Source organism: Caloenas nicobarica, chromosome 7 (assembly GCF_036013445.1).
Source record: "Caloenas nicobarica isolate bCalNic1 chromosome 7, bCalNic1.hap1, whole genome shotgun sequence".
Lineage (NCBI taxonomy): Eukaryota > Metazoa > Chordata > Aves > Columbiformes > Columbidae > Caloenas > Caloenas nicobarica.
Genome location: NC_088251.1, coordinates 16,015,578 through 16,032,532, shown reverse-complemented (window position 1 = coordinate 16,032,532; position 16,955 = coordinate 16,015,578). Strand labels below are relative to the sequence as shown.

Sequence of the window (16,955 nt, the reverse complement as noted above, 5' to 3'; positions counted from 1 at the left end):
ACCCAATAAAAATCCTACTGGCAGGAACAGACAGGGAAACCAGAAATATAGGTAATTAAAGAAGTGTGCAGACAGTCTGATTAGTTTTAAACTGCAACTTCTTATGCTAATAACTTTTTTTGTTGTCAATATTTTGTAGGTAAGGTGGTGAGGATTAAATCTGAAGGAGAAATGAATTATTTGGGTAACACCAAATATTGAACAAACACCACTAAACTCACTGGCTTCGACATCTCAAGAGTTAAATTATAGTCAGAGTATTTGGCAGAATTCAAAGCAGAAGAACTTTCACAGATGAAGTACACCTGGTGAACACGTTTGCCAGTGTCAAGCCAAAAGATACTTGGAAACTCTCCAGTGTTGAGTATTTCCCAAAAAAGTGTGTATTACTGCACAGTCAACAAAATTATTTTGATACTACCATGATTCTGCTTCTGTATTAAAAATGAGTCACATTTTTACAAGTATTATACTACATTGTCAGCTTCTCCCGTACAGAAAGAAACATTAGAAATATCAAGAGAATCTGTGTATGTCCATACCCCAAAAGACTTAAATCATGGTTTTGGTAGTATTCATAGAAGTATGTGTGAATACATACTACAATTAGCTTTTCACCAGTTCATTTATTTTAATGCTCAGAAGAGACCAATGTGATCATGTCACATAATGCAAAGAACCTCTCGCAGTAAAAGCCACGTCACGCCACTAACTTCTTAATCTAAGAATGAAGTATCCATCACAGTCCCGATGTCTTCCAAAGGTTAATTACTCTCATTTAAATTTCTACTGGCATTCTTATTCTGAATGCATTTGGTTTGAGCTCTCGATGACTCTCTCTCATTACTTTCCAAATTAAATTATCTTTGATATCAGACATCTTTTTTTCTGTGTGCTCAACTATGGGACATAATCAAATAACCTCTTAACCTCAAACAAGTAAAAGAGATTTATGAGAATATATTTAAGGATACAACACATATTTTCTAGTTCTTAAATCATCCTTGAAATTTTAAAATATATTTATAACATCTTTTTCTAGTCATCTTTTTCTCAGTAGCAGCAAACAAAAGTAATACTTACTCCTAAATACTGCTTTTTATTCCCTGCTTTTGGATCCAGGATGATATTATCAGTGCACTTTTAGTAGTATCACACCAGGAACAGATGTTTAACTGATTATGCACCATTATAATTAATTGCTTTTCAGGACACAATTTTGGAACTGTCTTCTGGAACATGCAAGTGCAGACTACTTTCTTTGTTTTGGATATATGGCAATGTTCTTGGCCATGTTAAAATGAACATTGATCTATTGAGTCCAGCTCGCCAAGTGATCCTGGTTACTCTACAGAGCTGCCCCAGGCTGCAATCATTCCTCATGAGTCTGTCTTCTAAGAACTTTATATTTTCCATCTGGATCATGAATAAATATACTGAACAGCAAAAAGTCATCAGAAGCAGGTCAGACAGGAGTCTATTTAGCTCACTGTCCAGTCTTTGACAGTGGTCAAAAGAAGATACATGAATATAAAAACTACAGAAAGCAGCTCTGTAGCTAGCCTACTTTTTATTCCTCATGAAACTCCAATCCAATAATTTGTTGCCTCCTCAGTCCTATACTATGGAAAACACTGAATAACCTTCCATATTCACTTTTCATGTACTGTAGAGGTTTCCAGGATAAAACTCCCTCAGCTATTCATCATTCCTCACACACAAGCTTCTCCATAACTCTGCATGTTTCTGTGCCTTTTCTTGTCCTATTATGCCCTTTTGACATGGAAGAACCAGAACAGTAAACAGTCTCCAAGATGCAGATGCACCACTGTGGGCTTACACAGTGGGAACAAGACGTTTCATACGGTTACTAGTGTTGACTTCTGCCGAGCCCTCATTTTCACAGGGTATATCATAACTGCAGTGTCACTCCTGCAGAGAATAAGTGTCTAGTTCAGAGTCAATCGATGCATAAGTTAAGTTAAAATGTTACACACACCCTTTTACACTTAGCATTTGTCACTACTGAATTTTATCTTGATTTTATATGAATCTTCTTCTCAATCACAGAAACTCAGGGAATCACAGAAACTCAGGGAAAACCACAGAAAAGTAGAGGAAGAAAAGGCTAGGACAGCTAACAGAGTACTCATAAATTCAAGATATCAACTCATATTCTCACCCATGCCCCTCATTCATTATTCTTTGAAGCGCTGGCAAACTGATGTTAATAAAACATTATTTGTTCAGTGATCAATGTCCTTTTCTGCAGAATAACTTCTATTACAATACAGCAATTTCCCTATAACCACATCCTCATTCAGGGCTGGGGAACCCATCAGCATCCCACAGCATCCTCTGTGGCTGCAGGACAGCCTTCGACTCTGACTCGCTGTCGGCAATGGACGCATTTCTCCAGACACATAGAAAGTGCTTGGCAGGGCAGATCTGTCTCTGATGACTTGGCAGGGTCTCCTCTGTGGGGTCTGTAAATCTTCAAACCATTCACATAGATCAATACAGGGAAGAAGTGATCTGAATTTGAAGCATTTTGCCCTACTGTAAGAAACATCAAACCAGTTGATGGGGTGTAAGCACTTTATAACTCTAACCATCTCCTCTTTCAGGGTCAATCTGGCAGCTGTGAGGCGCCCCAAGTGGCCAACACTGGCAAAAGCTTTCCTACTAAAGGCTCAAGGAGAGGACTTGGCTGCTGGTCAGCTCCTGGAAGGTGACTTCCATAATCTACAGGTTTGGGAAAAAAAACAAACAAACAAAACCACAACAAACACAACAACAACCACAAAACAAAAAAAAAAAGCAACAAAAAACCACACACACGCCAAAAAACACATTAAAAAGAAATAGCAGTATGGCAAGAAATCAGGAAAACGGTGCAGAGCAAAGCAGCAAATAAAAGGAAAGAGCATAGCAGGCTGCCCTAAGCCCAGAGACAGGGATGAAACACAGGGGTTTTGTGGACAGCCTACACAAAAAAACAGATATTCAGAGAGCATCAGCCTCATGCATGTCCTGCAGAGATGATGTGTAGAGACTACCTTGAGAAGGGATCATTACGAAAAGACTTCTAGATCAGCTAAAAAGAGTAATCCAGTTTAAAATAACATTGTCAATATTTTTACCTTTGTTTCCCGCCAGTCAACAAATTCAAGCTCAAAATGCAAATTTTTCCACTTCTAAGTTTTTTTACCCATTTCTTTCCAGCCTTATATGAACAGAGTGGTGACCCATACTCTGTAACAAAATCTACTAAACTATCATTGCATGTGATAAGGCTTAGAGCTGTGAACTAAAGAATACACAGAAAGACAAAACTGAAGCTTAACTCAAGCAAAGGGGCTATCAGCAGAGCCATGCTGCAGTCTTTCTGAACAAATACATTGCCAGCATCAATACCAATCAAAATTATTTTTAACAGATTAAAAAAAATAAAAAAGACCAATCGACCAGCACTCTTTATCTTTTAAAGCCATTTACCTCCTCCAAAACTCTTTTTCACTGGCATGCTGTTATTGCAGCTTAATAGGTTTTTCTCTCACTCAGACCTTCTCCCTCTCTCCTTTCCACAGTGCCAACAACTAAACGAAGCACAAAATTTTGGCCTCGACACACAAAGAAAATTGAAGATGCACTTATTCTTCAAGAACACAGAAGGAAGCAGGAAAATCTATCAATCTGCCACGAGAAAACTAGGCCAACCAATGAGAAAACTGACTTCAGGCTTTTATTCACTTTTCATTAATCCAAAATGTTAAAAGCAGGAGTAGGGCTTCATTTTTTTCTCTTAGAAGACCAATGCATTTCCCCATGGACTGAGTTAACAGTAATGATTTTGGTTATAAAAATGTTTTATGACTGGTCTCCTTTCATAAAGTTAAACACAATGTTGATTACATACAAGAAAGCATACTATTAATAGTATGAATTAATTTTACTTCTTGAAATTTCATCACCTCCTTGCCTTTCAGCTTACTGACAGTGACTAACAATAACAAGAAAAAAGCAGAGAGATGGGTTCTCCCACTGAAGACAGAACCCGGTCCGTTTTCCTGAGTTTGATAACCACATCAGCTCTGGCTGAAACAAATTAGAAAGAGTTTTGAGTTCTTGAAGCTAAGAAATAAACAAAAGGAGGACGTTCCTTGCCAGCATGCAGTTGAGCTGTAATACTTCTTGCCACTTCTTGTGAGGGTGCTGGACCGGGCTGTGGAAAAACAATCCGTTTTGGCAAATTAAATACACAGGAACTACAATCCTGAGTTGGGGTGGACACTAGAAGATTCTTCTGGGAAATCTCACACTGTTACTTTACCCTAGGCACCTGCTTTTAAACACTTCTGAACTGGAGACATGGTGCTGGTTCAGCGTTAGTAACTGAAAATTCAGACAAAACAGCAAAGCAGCAAGTAAAAGCAGATGGGAAACCCAGCTGACCCAGTTCTTCAGCTTAAAGCTTCTTCCGAAGCTTTATTAGCTATTCCAATTTCAAAAAGGAAACACCAGCCAACTGGAAAGGCTTATAGACTAACTAATAATATGGAACCACTGGCTCAACATATAATTCAATACCACCATTTTGACAGCTACTTTCAGAGAAAAAAAAAACCAAACAAACGAGACAAACAAACAAAAAAAAAAACAAACCCCACACACTACACACACACACTTCAGTGCTATTTAATAAATGATTACTTGTGGGATTTTATTTAAAACAATTACTCTGCCTCAGCTAAAGTAGTACTCTTGAAAGCTAGCATTAAAAAATTATTTGTTCTAATCTATTCCAAACTAGGTCTTGGCATCTAATCCCTCTTCATTATCAAAAAGCTTGGTAACCAAGTATCCCATTTGTAAAGTAACCATAATAATGATACCAACAGTTGAAATGATTTCTTCAAAAGTGCCTACAGAAAATACAAACGTAGCATTTGATTACAGGGAGATTCAAGCAAACAGCTCCCTCAGTCTTATTAATAATACATGAAAAAGCATGGAGGATATTTTCATTTAAAGTCATTTTGTCCAATTAGCAATACTACTCTATTATTTATCCTAAAATGATGTTGTCCTAGTCAGCAATTTACTGTTTAACTGTGTAAAATTGTTATGAAGACCATTTTATGGACCAATTCACTAATGGACTTTTTATTAAATATAGGCACAAATTAATTAAGAATTGTTTCTGAAAGAGTAGTTTATTAGAAGCAGGTTTGTATTGATAATCAATAAACAAGAAGTACTTTAAAGTGGTAACTTCATTTGCTCTAAATGCAGAAGATTAGAATTTATTACATTTATTTAGCTCTTATAGTTATTTTTTTGCTTCATCAATCTATATTGTTGACTACATTGTTATTTACATGTAATTATGTAGAAAGTGGAGAGAATTATGAATAGTACAACAATAAATGACCATTAATGTGGGGGGTTTTCCACTTTTTAAGCATTAGGAATTTCATTATTCATCCTTTTATTATAGAAGTAAAAGGAAAGACAAAGAAAAGTGTTAGAAAAATTGCTTTCCCTTTTTCTGTGAATCTCATTGTTTCTTTTTCTGTTTAAACTAAAGACATTAGCACTAGAATATCTGCTATAGCTCCATGAGGACCAGCAAGTATATAAATAGGTCAGGTAAGTCTTTATTTAACATGAACAGCAGTTTGCATTCATTTAACACACATTAAGTCATATAAACAGATAAATACGAAACACCTATGATTTACACCATGCCATTTTCTGCATTTTCTGATGTTCACATCTCAAATGTTGTGCTTCTCTGCTCTTCCTCAGGTATACTCAGGGCCCACAAAAAACAGGTCCTCAAATCATATGACTCCACCATGGACTCTAGTAATAAATAAGGCTAATGATGAAAACGTTAGTACAATACAATTCAAAAAATATTTGCCGAACACAAAAGCCTTATAATGATGACATTTCATTACTGAAGGAATAACATATTGTCTTCTTCCAATGGAAAGCATGCTTTGTTTTGTGCATTTTGACTGTGTTTCCTTTCCTGTGTATCCTATATGTAGTATGGATGGAAAATTGTGGCTTTTGCAAAACTAGTATGAATTTGTCCACTGCTATAGCTATAGTTGAGAACAGTTCATTAATGTGATATAATTTAAGATAGAGCTGTATGACAAACTTAAAATGTGAATAATAATAGCTATATCACAAAAGAGATGAATGTAATTCCTTAAGCTTAGATTTGCCCACATATTGAAAAGTTTAGTTTTCTGGCTCAAGAACTGCAATGAGAATAAGAGCACACATTGAGATTTCATCTTTACCACTATAATTATATGTGTTATACACATTTCAGTTTTGTAAGGACAGTTGCAATATTGTTTGAATGTTGTCAGAAAGGTGTAGAGAAAACTGAAAATTAAGTTTTCCTCTTCCCTTCTAAACAATACACAATGCTGGGGGTGGAAAACAAATCTGATCATTGTGACTGTTGCTTCTGATCATCAGCAACACGTTTGGTGGGTCAATATAAAATTACTTCTTGACACAACCATATTCAGACTTCTCTACTCTGCTGGCTGCAGTTTTAATGATAAACTCTGTAAGGAGGCAGAGCTACAAATTCAAACATTTTTCTTGTTTGTAAGGTGTGTAATAGGATCAGCTCCATTTGTCTGGCCCCAATTCCAGGCACCACTGAACTCCAGGACTTAATCCATATCTCTCTGAGCACCCATTTCCTCACTCATTTCAGTTCCACTCAGTAAGTTCAGAAGAGAAGGATAAAACGAGTCAAGGATCAAAGGTGATGAGGGAAGATGTAATGGAGGGTCTTAGAAAAGGAGAAGGAACTGGAAAATGAAGCAAGACTAAAGAAGTGGTGGAGACTGAACTGAAAGCAGAAGCTGCAGCACACAGCAGCGAAAGCGCAGAGGCTGGCAGAGAATTGGAGCATGCCAGAGGACAAAGAGCAGAGCTGATGAGAAGGGAGATAGGTTTTCTTCTTTTTAGAAATGCATTTGCAGTAAAGTGTGCAATACATGTAAGCAGTGAACAAAAACGAGATGCATAAGAGAAGAAAAAATAAGGACAAGTACCAATGCAACAACAATAATAACAATAATATTAACAACAACAATAATAAAAAGGAAATGGCACAATTAAAAGGTTCTGGGAATAAAGGCAGGTGGGTCCAAGCACAGAGAACGAACTATGGAAGACAAAAAGAATTAAGAATTTTTCTCAGCGTGCAAAGTTCCCCTGACAGGACACACGTTCATATGTAAAAATTCAGTCACTTAGGAGTGCTGGTAAATTTGGTTCCTCAAGATTGACAATAACTTGTTTTTCTTCTCCCTCTCTCTCAAATGTGGGTAGGCTTCCTGATGCACCACCTTGTTAGCGCATTCCATTAGAGGATCCTTTCAGTATACTTCCTCTGAAATTTCTGTAAAACCTACTGTATTACTAAAGTTGGTCACAAGCAGGTTATCCTCTTCTTCCACCCCCTGCTCTCCAAGAAATTGATACTATGCACATTAATTTGCAATACAGATATCGAAATAACTGTTGCCATGGAACTACTACTATATAGTAATATTAAGTGTTCAATTCTTTCATTAAATCTATGCTTCTCTTCAAATTTTCCAGGCCTGATTTGGTTAATACTAGTTTTAACCTTATTTTCCATTCTATGATGTAGTTTGTCCATTTCTGAAGTTACAGTACACATAAAAACTTTACCCTCCCAGTTTATACTTCTGTTAATAAAACATGCACTCTCTGGAACAGTCCATCCCATAACACAAAGAGAAGGGTTTTATGGGGAGACATTGTCATTACTGCTATTAGAAGGAAGAAATCACAGTAATTCTTCAATAATCAAGGAGAATCATAAATGTCCATAATTTGTAATTCGGAGGCCTTGAGTTATCAGGTTACTTGAAAACCATAATGATACCTTAATAACACACAAAATCCATTGAACTTCATTTTGTGTTATACAAAGCCTACAGTATATATACTTTATGAGTTTTGATTAATAACCATTTAGGAAGTCAGCCACTCAAAGGAAAGCTTAAAATACAAGTTTAAAATAATTTGCTTACTTATGCATAGCTATCAGTAAATCTAAATTCTATGCAATCTAGGAATAAATCTCAGGTTTTTGCAAAGATTTATGGGTCTATGAGCATAATACCAATGAACCACTGTGTGTTAACTTTATTGGCAGAATGGTTTATACATCTGACATACTGCTCTTCAGGTAAGATTATATCCAACTAAGTACAGAAAAGAAACTGTCAACAAGTCTATAAGATTATAACAGAAACTGCAAAGCAGAATTCTCATATGACTAGCCATACCTTCAGAGTATTCCTAAATCAGTCCCAGACACAAAAACACAGTTGGAACTGATTTTAAGAGAAGAGTGAAGAATGGCACATTGAAACAAAAATAAGAACCAAAGCTGAACTGTGTGTTCCCTGTATTATGTAATTGCCAAAGGAAATTGAAAAAAAAAAAGTTATTATAAATAATACAGAGGTTTTAGCCAAGTTGTATTTGGGAAGTCCAGAACTAGCCAGCAAACTTGTGATTGATCAAAGTTAATAATAGTTGCATAGAGAAGCACATACCCAACCTTTTCATGTTTTGTATGCTTGGCTAGTCTATCAGGAAGACAGAGGAAGCTTAGAAATCAATATGCAATTTTTCCTCAAAAAATCTAAGTCAAAGAGCATAAACAGTGATTCTTGAAAACAGGCACAAACATCACGAAGTAGTGAAAACCAAGCTGGCACGAAGCTCTGACACTCAGACGTGCACAAAGGAAGTCTGTAAGCTTCATATATATGAATGTACATTTCCTGCTGGCTGTTAGAGTAGAACCTCTGGCTCGGTAAGGATGCTCTACACTTTAACTTTCAGATTTATGCCAGCTCCGTATTATAAAAATGACAAAAGACAGCAACGAGGGAAGTAGGGATGGATTATCTGGAACATGGTTGGATCCAACAGCTGCAAAATTTGTGATGACAGAGGGTCCCAAATAGGGAGAAACTTCACACAAGAAAGCAGTGTCATTCTCGCTATTTCTGCCCAGAAACATTCTGGGTCTGGTTAATTGGCAAGGGAATAAATGGGTTTCCAAAGTCACAGGGGCTAATATGATCCTGTTGTTCTACAGAATCAAACAATTAAGATTTGTGATCTTAAACCTCTGAAGAGACAGAAAAAGGAGAACCTATAAAATATTAAACCTTTAAAGCTTCAATTTAACAACATTCTTCAGACCCTTTCCTTCTAGCTATTCAGACTTGTTTTAAGAAATTCCTTTTCCCTTCTTCATCTCTCTCCCCATCACTCACTGCTCTTCACCTCACCTCACATCTTATAATTCTGTCAGGGTATGTATTTTGAGAAAACATTTCAGTATGCCTTCTAAAACAAAACAAAACAAGAGCTACATTTTCAAATCTTTAAAGAACAGTCCATTTTAAGGGCTGACAGTACTTTGGTCCCAAGGGGCAGCAACTTGTGCAGCTTCCTATAAAGGGAAATTCCACATACGTAAATCACCTTCTCCCTGGCTACTACCTTACTGCAACATCAAATGAGAATATCTACAATTCAGAAACAAATATCTGTTCCTCATATCTTCAGATAGTTAAAATTAAATAGGTTTTATGAATATTCGGCCAATCTAGAAAAAAGAAAGAACTGGTGACATACACTAAATCTCTTCCTGCTTAAGGAAAACAAGCTCAGTAGCCAACAAACTGACAAATCATACCATATCATAAAGTCCCAGCATCATTTAGGACTTCTCAATAGGTATCAGATATATACTTATATGATAAAGGTCCCTTCCCACATGCATCGCTGTCCTCCTGTTTGTCTTCACCAGTTTGTTTTCACCTCTGGAAAGAAACTAAGTGTTAAACCACAATACTGCAAATATGCAAGAAAAAAAGGACTTGGTTTCTACATGAAATTACCAAATTAATGAACTGTTCAATACTGCAAAAAACTTATCTGTTTCCAAAAATTCTCCTCCCATTCTCTTCCACAAACTGCTTTACTCAAAGGATGTTACACTAAGAACTTAAAAGTACCAGGAGAATACATGGCACTGTTTCACCTCATGACATTCATAGATTAGTAAGGATAAATAGGGAAAGAAACCTCGGTATGACTTGTTAATTTGCTAACCATTAAAGCAGCCCTTATTTTATTTTGGACATTATTTGCAAATAGAATTCTATTTGTCTTAACAGAAACTTTTTTACTCTGCTCTTGTGTTAAAATTTCCAGTAATGCCATGCATCAGTTGCATCAAAAGAAAGTCATAATTTGGAAGAAGACAATGGAATTCAGGTATAGATTTTCCCTTGACAGAAATAATATAAAGAAAGTATTTTCAGTTATGGTACTTTATGGCCACTCTAATTGAATCTATACCATGAAATATCAAGGAAGACTAGACTAATATCCAAAGATGTTACATCTCTAATGTTTTTCTCTTCTCTTTATTTCGCTCTCCTCAAACATCTGTTCCAGACCTTCCAAGTCTTACATGTATTTTATGTCAGTTCGCTTTATGTTAGGAGTTTCTTTAACAACAGCAAGCTGGCTTTAAGCTGGCTTTTCTTTTTTTTTTTTTTTAAAGAGTTTTTGAGAAGGCATGTATAAATATGTATATACACATAAATAATGCAGCAGGAAACCTGTTTTTTACTCTTTGTTTCTGCTACTCTGAGTGAACACAGGAAGCTAACCAAGGTGAAAATCTTTGTGAAACCCTTTATAATGAGAATTAGCCTATATTTGTTAATCACTCAGTTATTTACAAAACAGAAATACTACGCAAGATCTCATAGCAATAAAGAAAAATATGTTAATTTTAAGATGGGGAGATAAAACTACCAAATAATGTTTTTGGTTCATCCTTTCTTCAATTCTTGCTTTGTTTGCTTTGGCCAGCTTAAACTCTGAGCTCTTTGGAACATAAAGAACATTTTTGTGATCTATTTTTACAGCAAGATGCTTAAATTAAATAAACCATATTGATATGTTCTAAACCAAATATAGGAGTGTGACAGACTGGGCATAAAATAAATATAGTAATATAATAACTTTGAATAAATTCCAGTAGACATGACAAAAATGAATGTGACAAAAGTAATTTTGGGACAGAGAAAAGTGAGGCAATGCTGCTTTCAGAAGACTAGTTAATGTTTGTGAAGTGCTTTGACGACGAAAACCCTTTTGTATGTATTATGGCTATTGATTACCACTGGAGTCATGTAGCCTCACTCTGAAATTGAAATTTTAAGAACATGAGACAACCTCCAATTCAAAGTCAAAAGAAATGCATAGATATGAAGATTTCCATATGACGTGGAATCACTATGATCCATATACTACCTTAAATTTGTTTCATTTCTATCATGACAGTCAAAACATCAGATTTCCACAGGTGTATCTGTGGGTAAGATCTGTAAAAATAACAACTTTTGGTATAAATGCTGGACTTCCTTTTGAATTAAGAGGGAGGATAAAAAATAGTAATGCTATTATCAGAAACTGTCACCATTTGTAACTTCAGAGTATGTTCTGCCCAGTGAGATCAAGTCATGTAACAAACCAAGAGCTTCTAAGAACTAAAAGATAAACTTTTTAACACCATTTGAGGGGGGGAGGGGGCGCGGGGGAAAGTACAGATAGTAAGTAACTACCAATATACTGTCCAGTTTACATGGAATAATTCAGAAAATAATCTAATCTGCTAATTTCTGGAATTTCAAACCGCAGTACTTCCACATTGCAAAAAGTGGCAATATTCCATATAGCCCAAATTTCAGCTAATCAAAAGTATAATAACTAAAATTTCCATTAGCACAGAAGAGAAAGAAAATTGCAAATAATCTTTTTTCTCTAGAGTTACACGTCAACAACCAAATCACACAACTAAAAAAAAAAAAAAATCTGTAAAGTATAGCTTCAATGTAAGAATTCCCAAGTATTAGGCTATAAAGCCTAAACTAAGAAAACTATATCATCCTGAAGGGAGATGACTCCTCCTTGTTGGGTCTACATTTCCATTGCCAACTGAAAGTGAAGTGAGGAGAGCAGATCTCATAAATCAGTGATTCAATAGCTGTATTTTTCATGGAAAAGAAGAGTAACTCCCTTACTCCACCGCTGCCCCGATACACAAGGCACAGAAATACATGTTGCAAATCAATAAGGGCTAGAATTCCTTTTAACAAAATACACGCAAATACTTTGTGAAGCTACAGCTATTTTTTTTCTTTTGATCCACATCAACCACTTGAGTCCCATTTCCAAAACAGTAAAATACTAAATAAAGACAAGGAAACATGGTCCAGAACAAGGTGGGGTGTTTGGGGTTTTAATACAAAATAAAGAGGAGGGGATAGTTGCTTTACTAGCTTATATTTTGATTTTATTTCTAGTGTGATTGTTTATTACTGGGAGCATTCAGACAGCACTGAATAGCTCTAGTGTTCATACAATTTCAGAGAAACTATGCAAACTTCCCACCTCATAAGCTGGAAATAATTGGTCTGAATCTGTCAAGAATATGTGTTTCTTCAGTGACTTCACACTAGTTTGTAGTCACTGTACATGACTGTGTTAGAAATATTTTCGGTGGTGATAATTTAGTAAACATATGCCACAAAGAGCCTAAATAGTGAAATTCAGCCAAGGTACATCGTCACTTAGGTGAAAAAAAAAAAAAAAAAAACAACTAACAAATAATAACTTCTTAAATTTGCTGATAAGCAACATTACCTAACATGTAAATAAAGTGTAACACATCCATAACTTCATCTTTTAATGGCTTAATAGATACAGCAGAAGTAATTCCTCTGTCATACTGGTAGAAGAGTTATAACAGTTTGGCTTTGATTTTCCCTTCCAAAACAAAATGCCACTAGAGAAGCAGCATCCCTATATAATATAGAGAGATATGAGAAGATTACTTAATCTACCCAAGAAAAACAATTTGTTACATCGTTTCATTAATGTGTTACTGCATCTGAGCATACATCCCATTATCCACCTCTATATTTCTTAATTGTTAAAGCAATCTGAAAGGTTATGTTCCATATGTTTCTCTCTGTGGGCCCATAAAACTGAATGGAAGGAGGCAGCATCTACTAGAATATTCTCTTTTGCCCAAGTCTTCCATGCAGCTACATAAACAAATGTGAGCACTAGTGTCTGAGCTTTTTATCATTATTTTCTGCAGCTGGCCAAATCTCACTAGTGTAATTTAATTCATCAAAACCAGCTTATCCTGGAAAATCTTTGACACATTCAATCAAATTGTCATCTGTATGCTCCAGCTACCGAAAATTATTATGACCCTAACACAGACTTGTAAACGGTCTTTTTACATTCAAGATTACCCTTACATTCAAGATTTAGCCTTACATTTACTTGTTGAGAAAAAAAAAAAAACACCACACACCACAAACGTACAAGACAGACAGTAAGAGGAAAGGGATAAGTTTAGGTGATACATGTTACTGTACTTGCCCACGTGAAATACAAAAAAAAGCAATGATGTGTATGTTTTATATCAACTAAGGACAGCTAATCAGCTTTCGGATCAATGGTTATTTGTAATTAAGTTTAAAAAAACTAACATGGTATCTTTCTAAGAAGTATGGGCAAGTGTTACCTGAAATGCGCATGTTTAGGGTGATAGTATCAAGTTTGTTTCTGGTGCCTTAAATCCTATGTCTAATTGACCAAAACCTCCCACCTACTACTTCAAATGCACTACTTCCCCTCTTCGTCTTTTCTCACTTCTGTTTCCAATTCAATTTCTTTTCATTACAGTGAATACATACTTCTGGTGATCTTATGGTTAGCTGGATTCATCTACTGGTACTTACCTTGTCAAAAGAAAAATTTCTTGGGGAAAAAGAAAAACTAAACAAAACTCTGTAAACCAACGCTTAAGAAGAAAAAGCCTTGCAGACATGCTGTGTGTGAGAGTTTCTAGATCTTTAACTAATGGAAAAAGCTGTTGACATTTTATACTTTTTGGGGAGTACAAACTGTAGCTGTACAGCCAGTTATATAAACTAGAGAAATAGCAGTGGATTTATCTCCTAGGCCAAATCTTACATTGATGTAATGATTTTATTCTAAACCAGCCTACTAAAATTTACCTGGAAATGTAGTTATTATATCCTGTATATTAACAAGCGAAAGTTTCCCAAATGAATAACCAGCAGACAGCTGATCAGCATCAAGTCACTCAACAGTTATAGCTAAAACTGAACTGAAGCATACACAGCACATCTGTACATTTACAAACACAAGATCTCCAGATGTTATAAATTACTATCTTTACCAATTGTCTCCTAAAAGTGTTGACTTAAAGAAAATGCAGTGAACAGTGGAGATGTTCACAGCGGGATTTGTCAACAGAACTAAATTCAACAATAAAAGGTCTGTTGATATGTGCATGATGTAAAGGCTAAATGTCACAGAGCTGTTACTGCTTGGGTCCATTACAGGGACATCACTTTCACCTATACTTGATGTTCCAGTTACAAAACATTCTACTACTTTATTTACAATACATATCATTTATTTAAGTTTAGCTACATGCAACAGGCAACAAAACATCATACCCTATTTCCAAGTCACTTGGGGAGAAAAAAGAAAAAACAAACCACACACCAAGCTGTGAGTCATTTTCAATTACCAGGCAGCTCAAAACAATATTGGAGATTGGGTCGTTTCAAACGTTTGTACACAAAAAGACATAAATTCCAAACTTTATTTAGAGGAGACGAGAGAGAAGGGGGAAACCAGATAATTACACGGGGATCCAGAGTGCAGTTTACCATTATCGTTACCATTCATTTATTGCCCGGATAGTTTGAGCCCATCCCGCCACCAGTAGAAAGGTGCACCAGCGAGCTTCATCAGTTCTGCTAGCACTGACATCTCCCAAACCACCACACACAGCAGCATGCAATTTACATCAGGATAAGCCCAGCTTCCCTAGCTCGACCAAAACGCCAGCAAGAGTTTCCAAACTGAGACCAAAAGGGGAAAAAAAAAAAGGCGAACAAACTCTCGCATACTTTTTAAAAGCCAGGCCGGGGTTATTGTCTCAGCGGAGCGGTTCCGCCCGGTAGCTGTCCGGGCGGCGGGCACTGCCACGCTGAGGGGTCCCCCCGCGCCCAGGAGTGCGCGTCCCCCCCACACCCCTCTCCTTCGCGGCACCCTCTGTCCCGTGCCAGCGCCTCCCGCGGGGGGAATCCCGGGGCGACCGCCGCCAGGTGCGCGCTGCCCCGCGGGCCGTACTCACAGGGACACGGTGCGGTTGGGCAGCACGGCGGGCTGCAAAGTTTCCACCAAGTCGCCGCCGCTGCAGACCACTTTGATGCGGAGGGCCGGGCGGCCGGGCCCCTTGGAGCGCTCGGCGGCGCAGAGGCAGCGGTCCACGATGAGGTCGGGGCAGTTCCTGCTGCCCCCGCACAGCCCCAGCACGGCGGCCACCAGGCAAAGGCGGCGGCACAGCCCGCGCATGCTGAGCCAGCGAGCGAGCCGCCAGCTGCCGCGCCCGCCGCTCCGCGCCGCGCATGGCACGCGCCGCTCCGCGCCGCTCCGCGGGCGCCGCGGTCCCCTCCACGCCTCCTGCGCCCGCCCCGCCTCGCCGCGCCTCCCGCTGCGGCCGGCTCCGCTCAGAGGGACCCCCCCCGCCCCTTCCTCCTCCTCCGAGGAGCCGCCGCTCCTTTCCTGCCGCAGCCCGTGAAGCGGCGGCGCTGGGCGGACCCCGCGGCGGGCACCAGGCCCCCTCCTCCCTCTGCCACCCACCGGGCGCAGCCCCCGCCGGGGTCCGGGGCCACCCCCGCGCCCCGCCGGCAGCCGCAGCCCCAGGGAGGTCCCTGCGCCGCTGGAACCTGCGCTCGCCGCGCTGAACCCTCAGCCCGCGTTGGGTGTCCGCTAATTAGGGGGAAAAACAGATGCGCCAAGGACGAGCTGCAGGGCAAAGCGGGTGCCACCAGCCTGGGCAGAGGTTGGAAAATTAGGAGCTGAAAAATTATACGGGTGGGGAGTCTAGTTTTGAAAACAGCCATCTTTCCTACCACTCTCAAGAAACGGGTGTGCAAATTGCTGTTCACACCTATGGTGATGGGAAAGGAGCTTCAGGCCATGGGGAAAGGTCAGTGTAGACCAAGAGACAGGACAGTCCTCCAGCCAGCTGTGCTGGCCAGCAAGCCACTGCTTCTGGGAAGGGCCCATGCAGTTATCTGACTTCATACACCTCAGATAATGCTGTGTACGTGAGCTAAATCAACGGTTTCATCAGTAGTCAATGACTACTTCATCAGCCAGGTCAATTAGCAGATTTCATTCTATTTGTATGTGTGTGTTGTTTATGGCTCTCTGACTTTGAAGTGTTCTTAATAGTATTTTATGCTATATGATTAGTAACTCCCAGAGCAGAGTTTCAGCACCAACTGCAGGCTACCTTGGTTTTTTGCTCGAAGTGAAAAAACTTCCAATTTGTAACAAGGACTTACCTTTTTAATGGGCTTTTACAAAAGGGGCTAATTTCTTGCTTTCTCTTACTTGATGGAGACTCACAACTCACATTTTCACTGCAGGATCTAGGCCAAATTTAGTAATAGTCTGCTGTGGCTGTAAAGCTATTTTAAGAGATCACTAGTTTTTTTAAAACAATACTGTATTATACTCCCTTAGGGAAGATTTGTCTTGCACATTTACAATGCCTGTTATCACTGTGTTCTAATACCTAATTGGAGCCTTAGGCACTAAGTTTATTAATAAAGTGATAGAAGAGCTAGTCCCCATGTGAAATTCCAGCCTAATAGGAAGTTTCTCAGGAGCAACCTCTTTCTGTCCAGTTGTTGACTTAAAGAATAAATATTACA

At 38.4% G+C, this 16,955-nt stretch overlaps 1 protein-coding gene across 1 annotated transcript in view; it reads right to left on the bottom strand.

Annotated features, from left to right (window-relative positions):
• Nucleotides 1-15,615, bottom strand: part of LOC135990990 (adhesion G protein-coupled receptor A3-like) — a 272,534-nt gene extending 256,919 nt beyond the window's left edge. Inside the window, exon 1 of the mRNA XM_065639202.1 lies at nucleotides 15,365-15,615. Within this exon, the coding sequence (XP_065495274.1) occupies nucleotides 15,365-15,585 (221 nt within the window). The 5' untranslated portion in view covers nucleotides 15,586-15,615. The remainder of the gene's footprint in view (nucleotides 1-15,364) is intronic.
• Nucleotides 15,616-16,955: the final 1,340 nt, after the last annotated feature.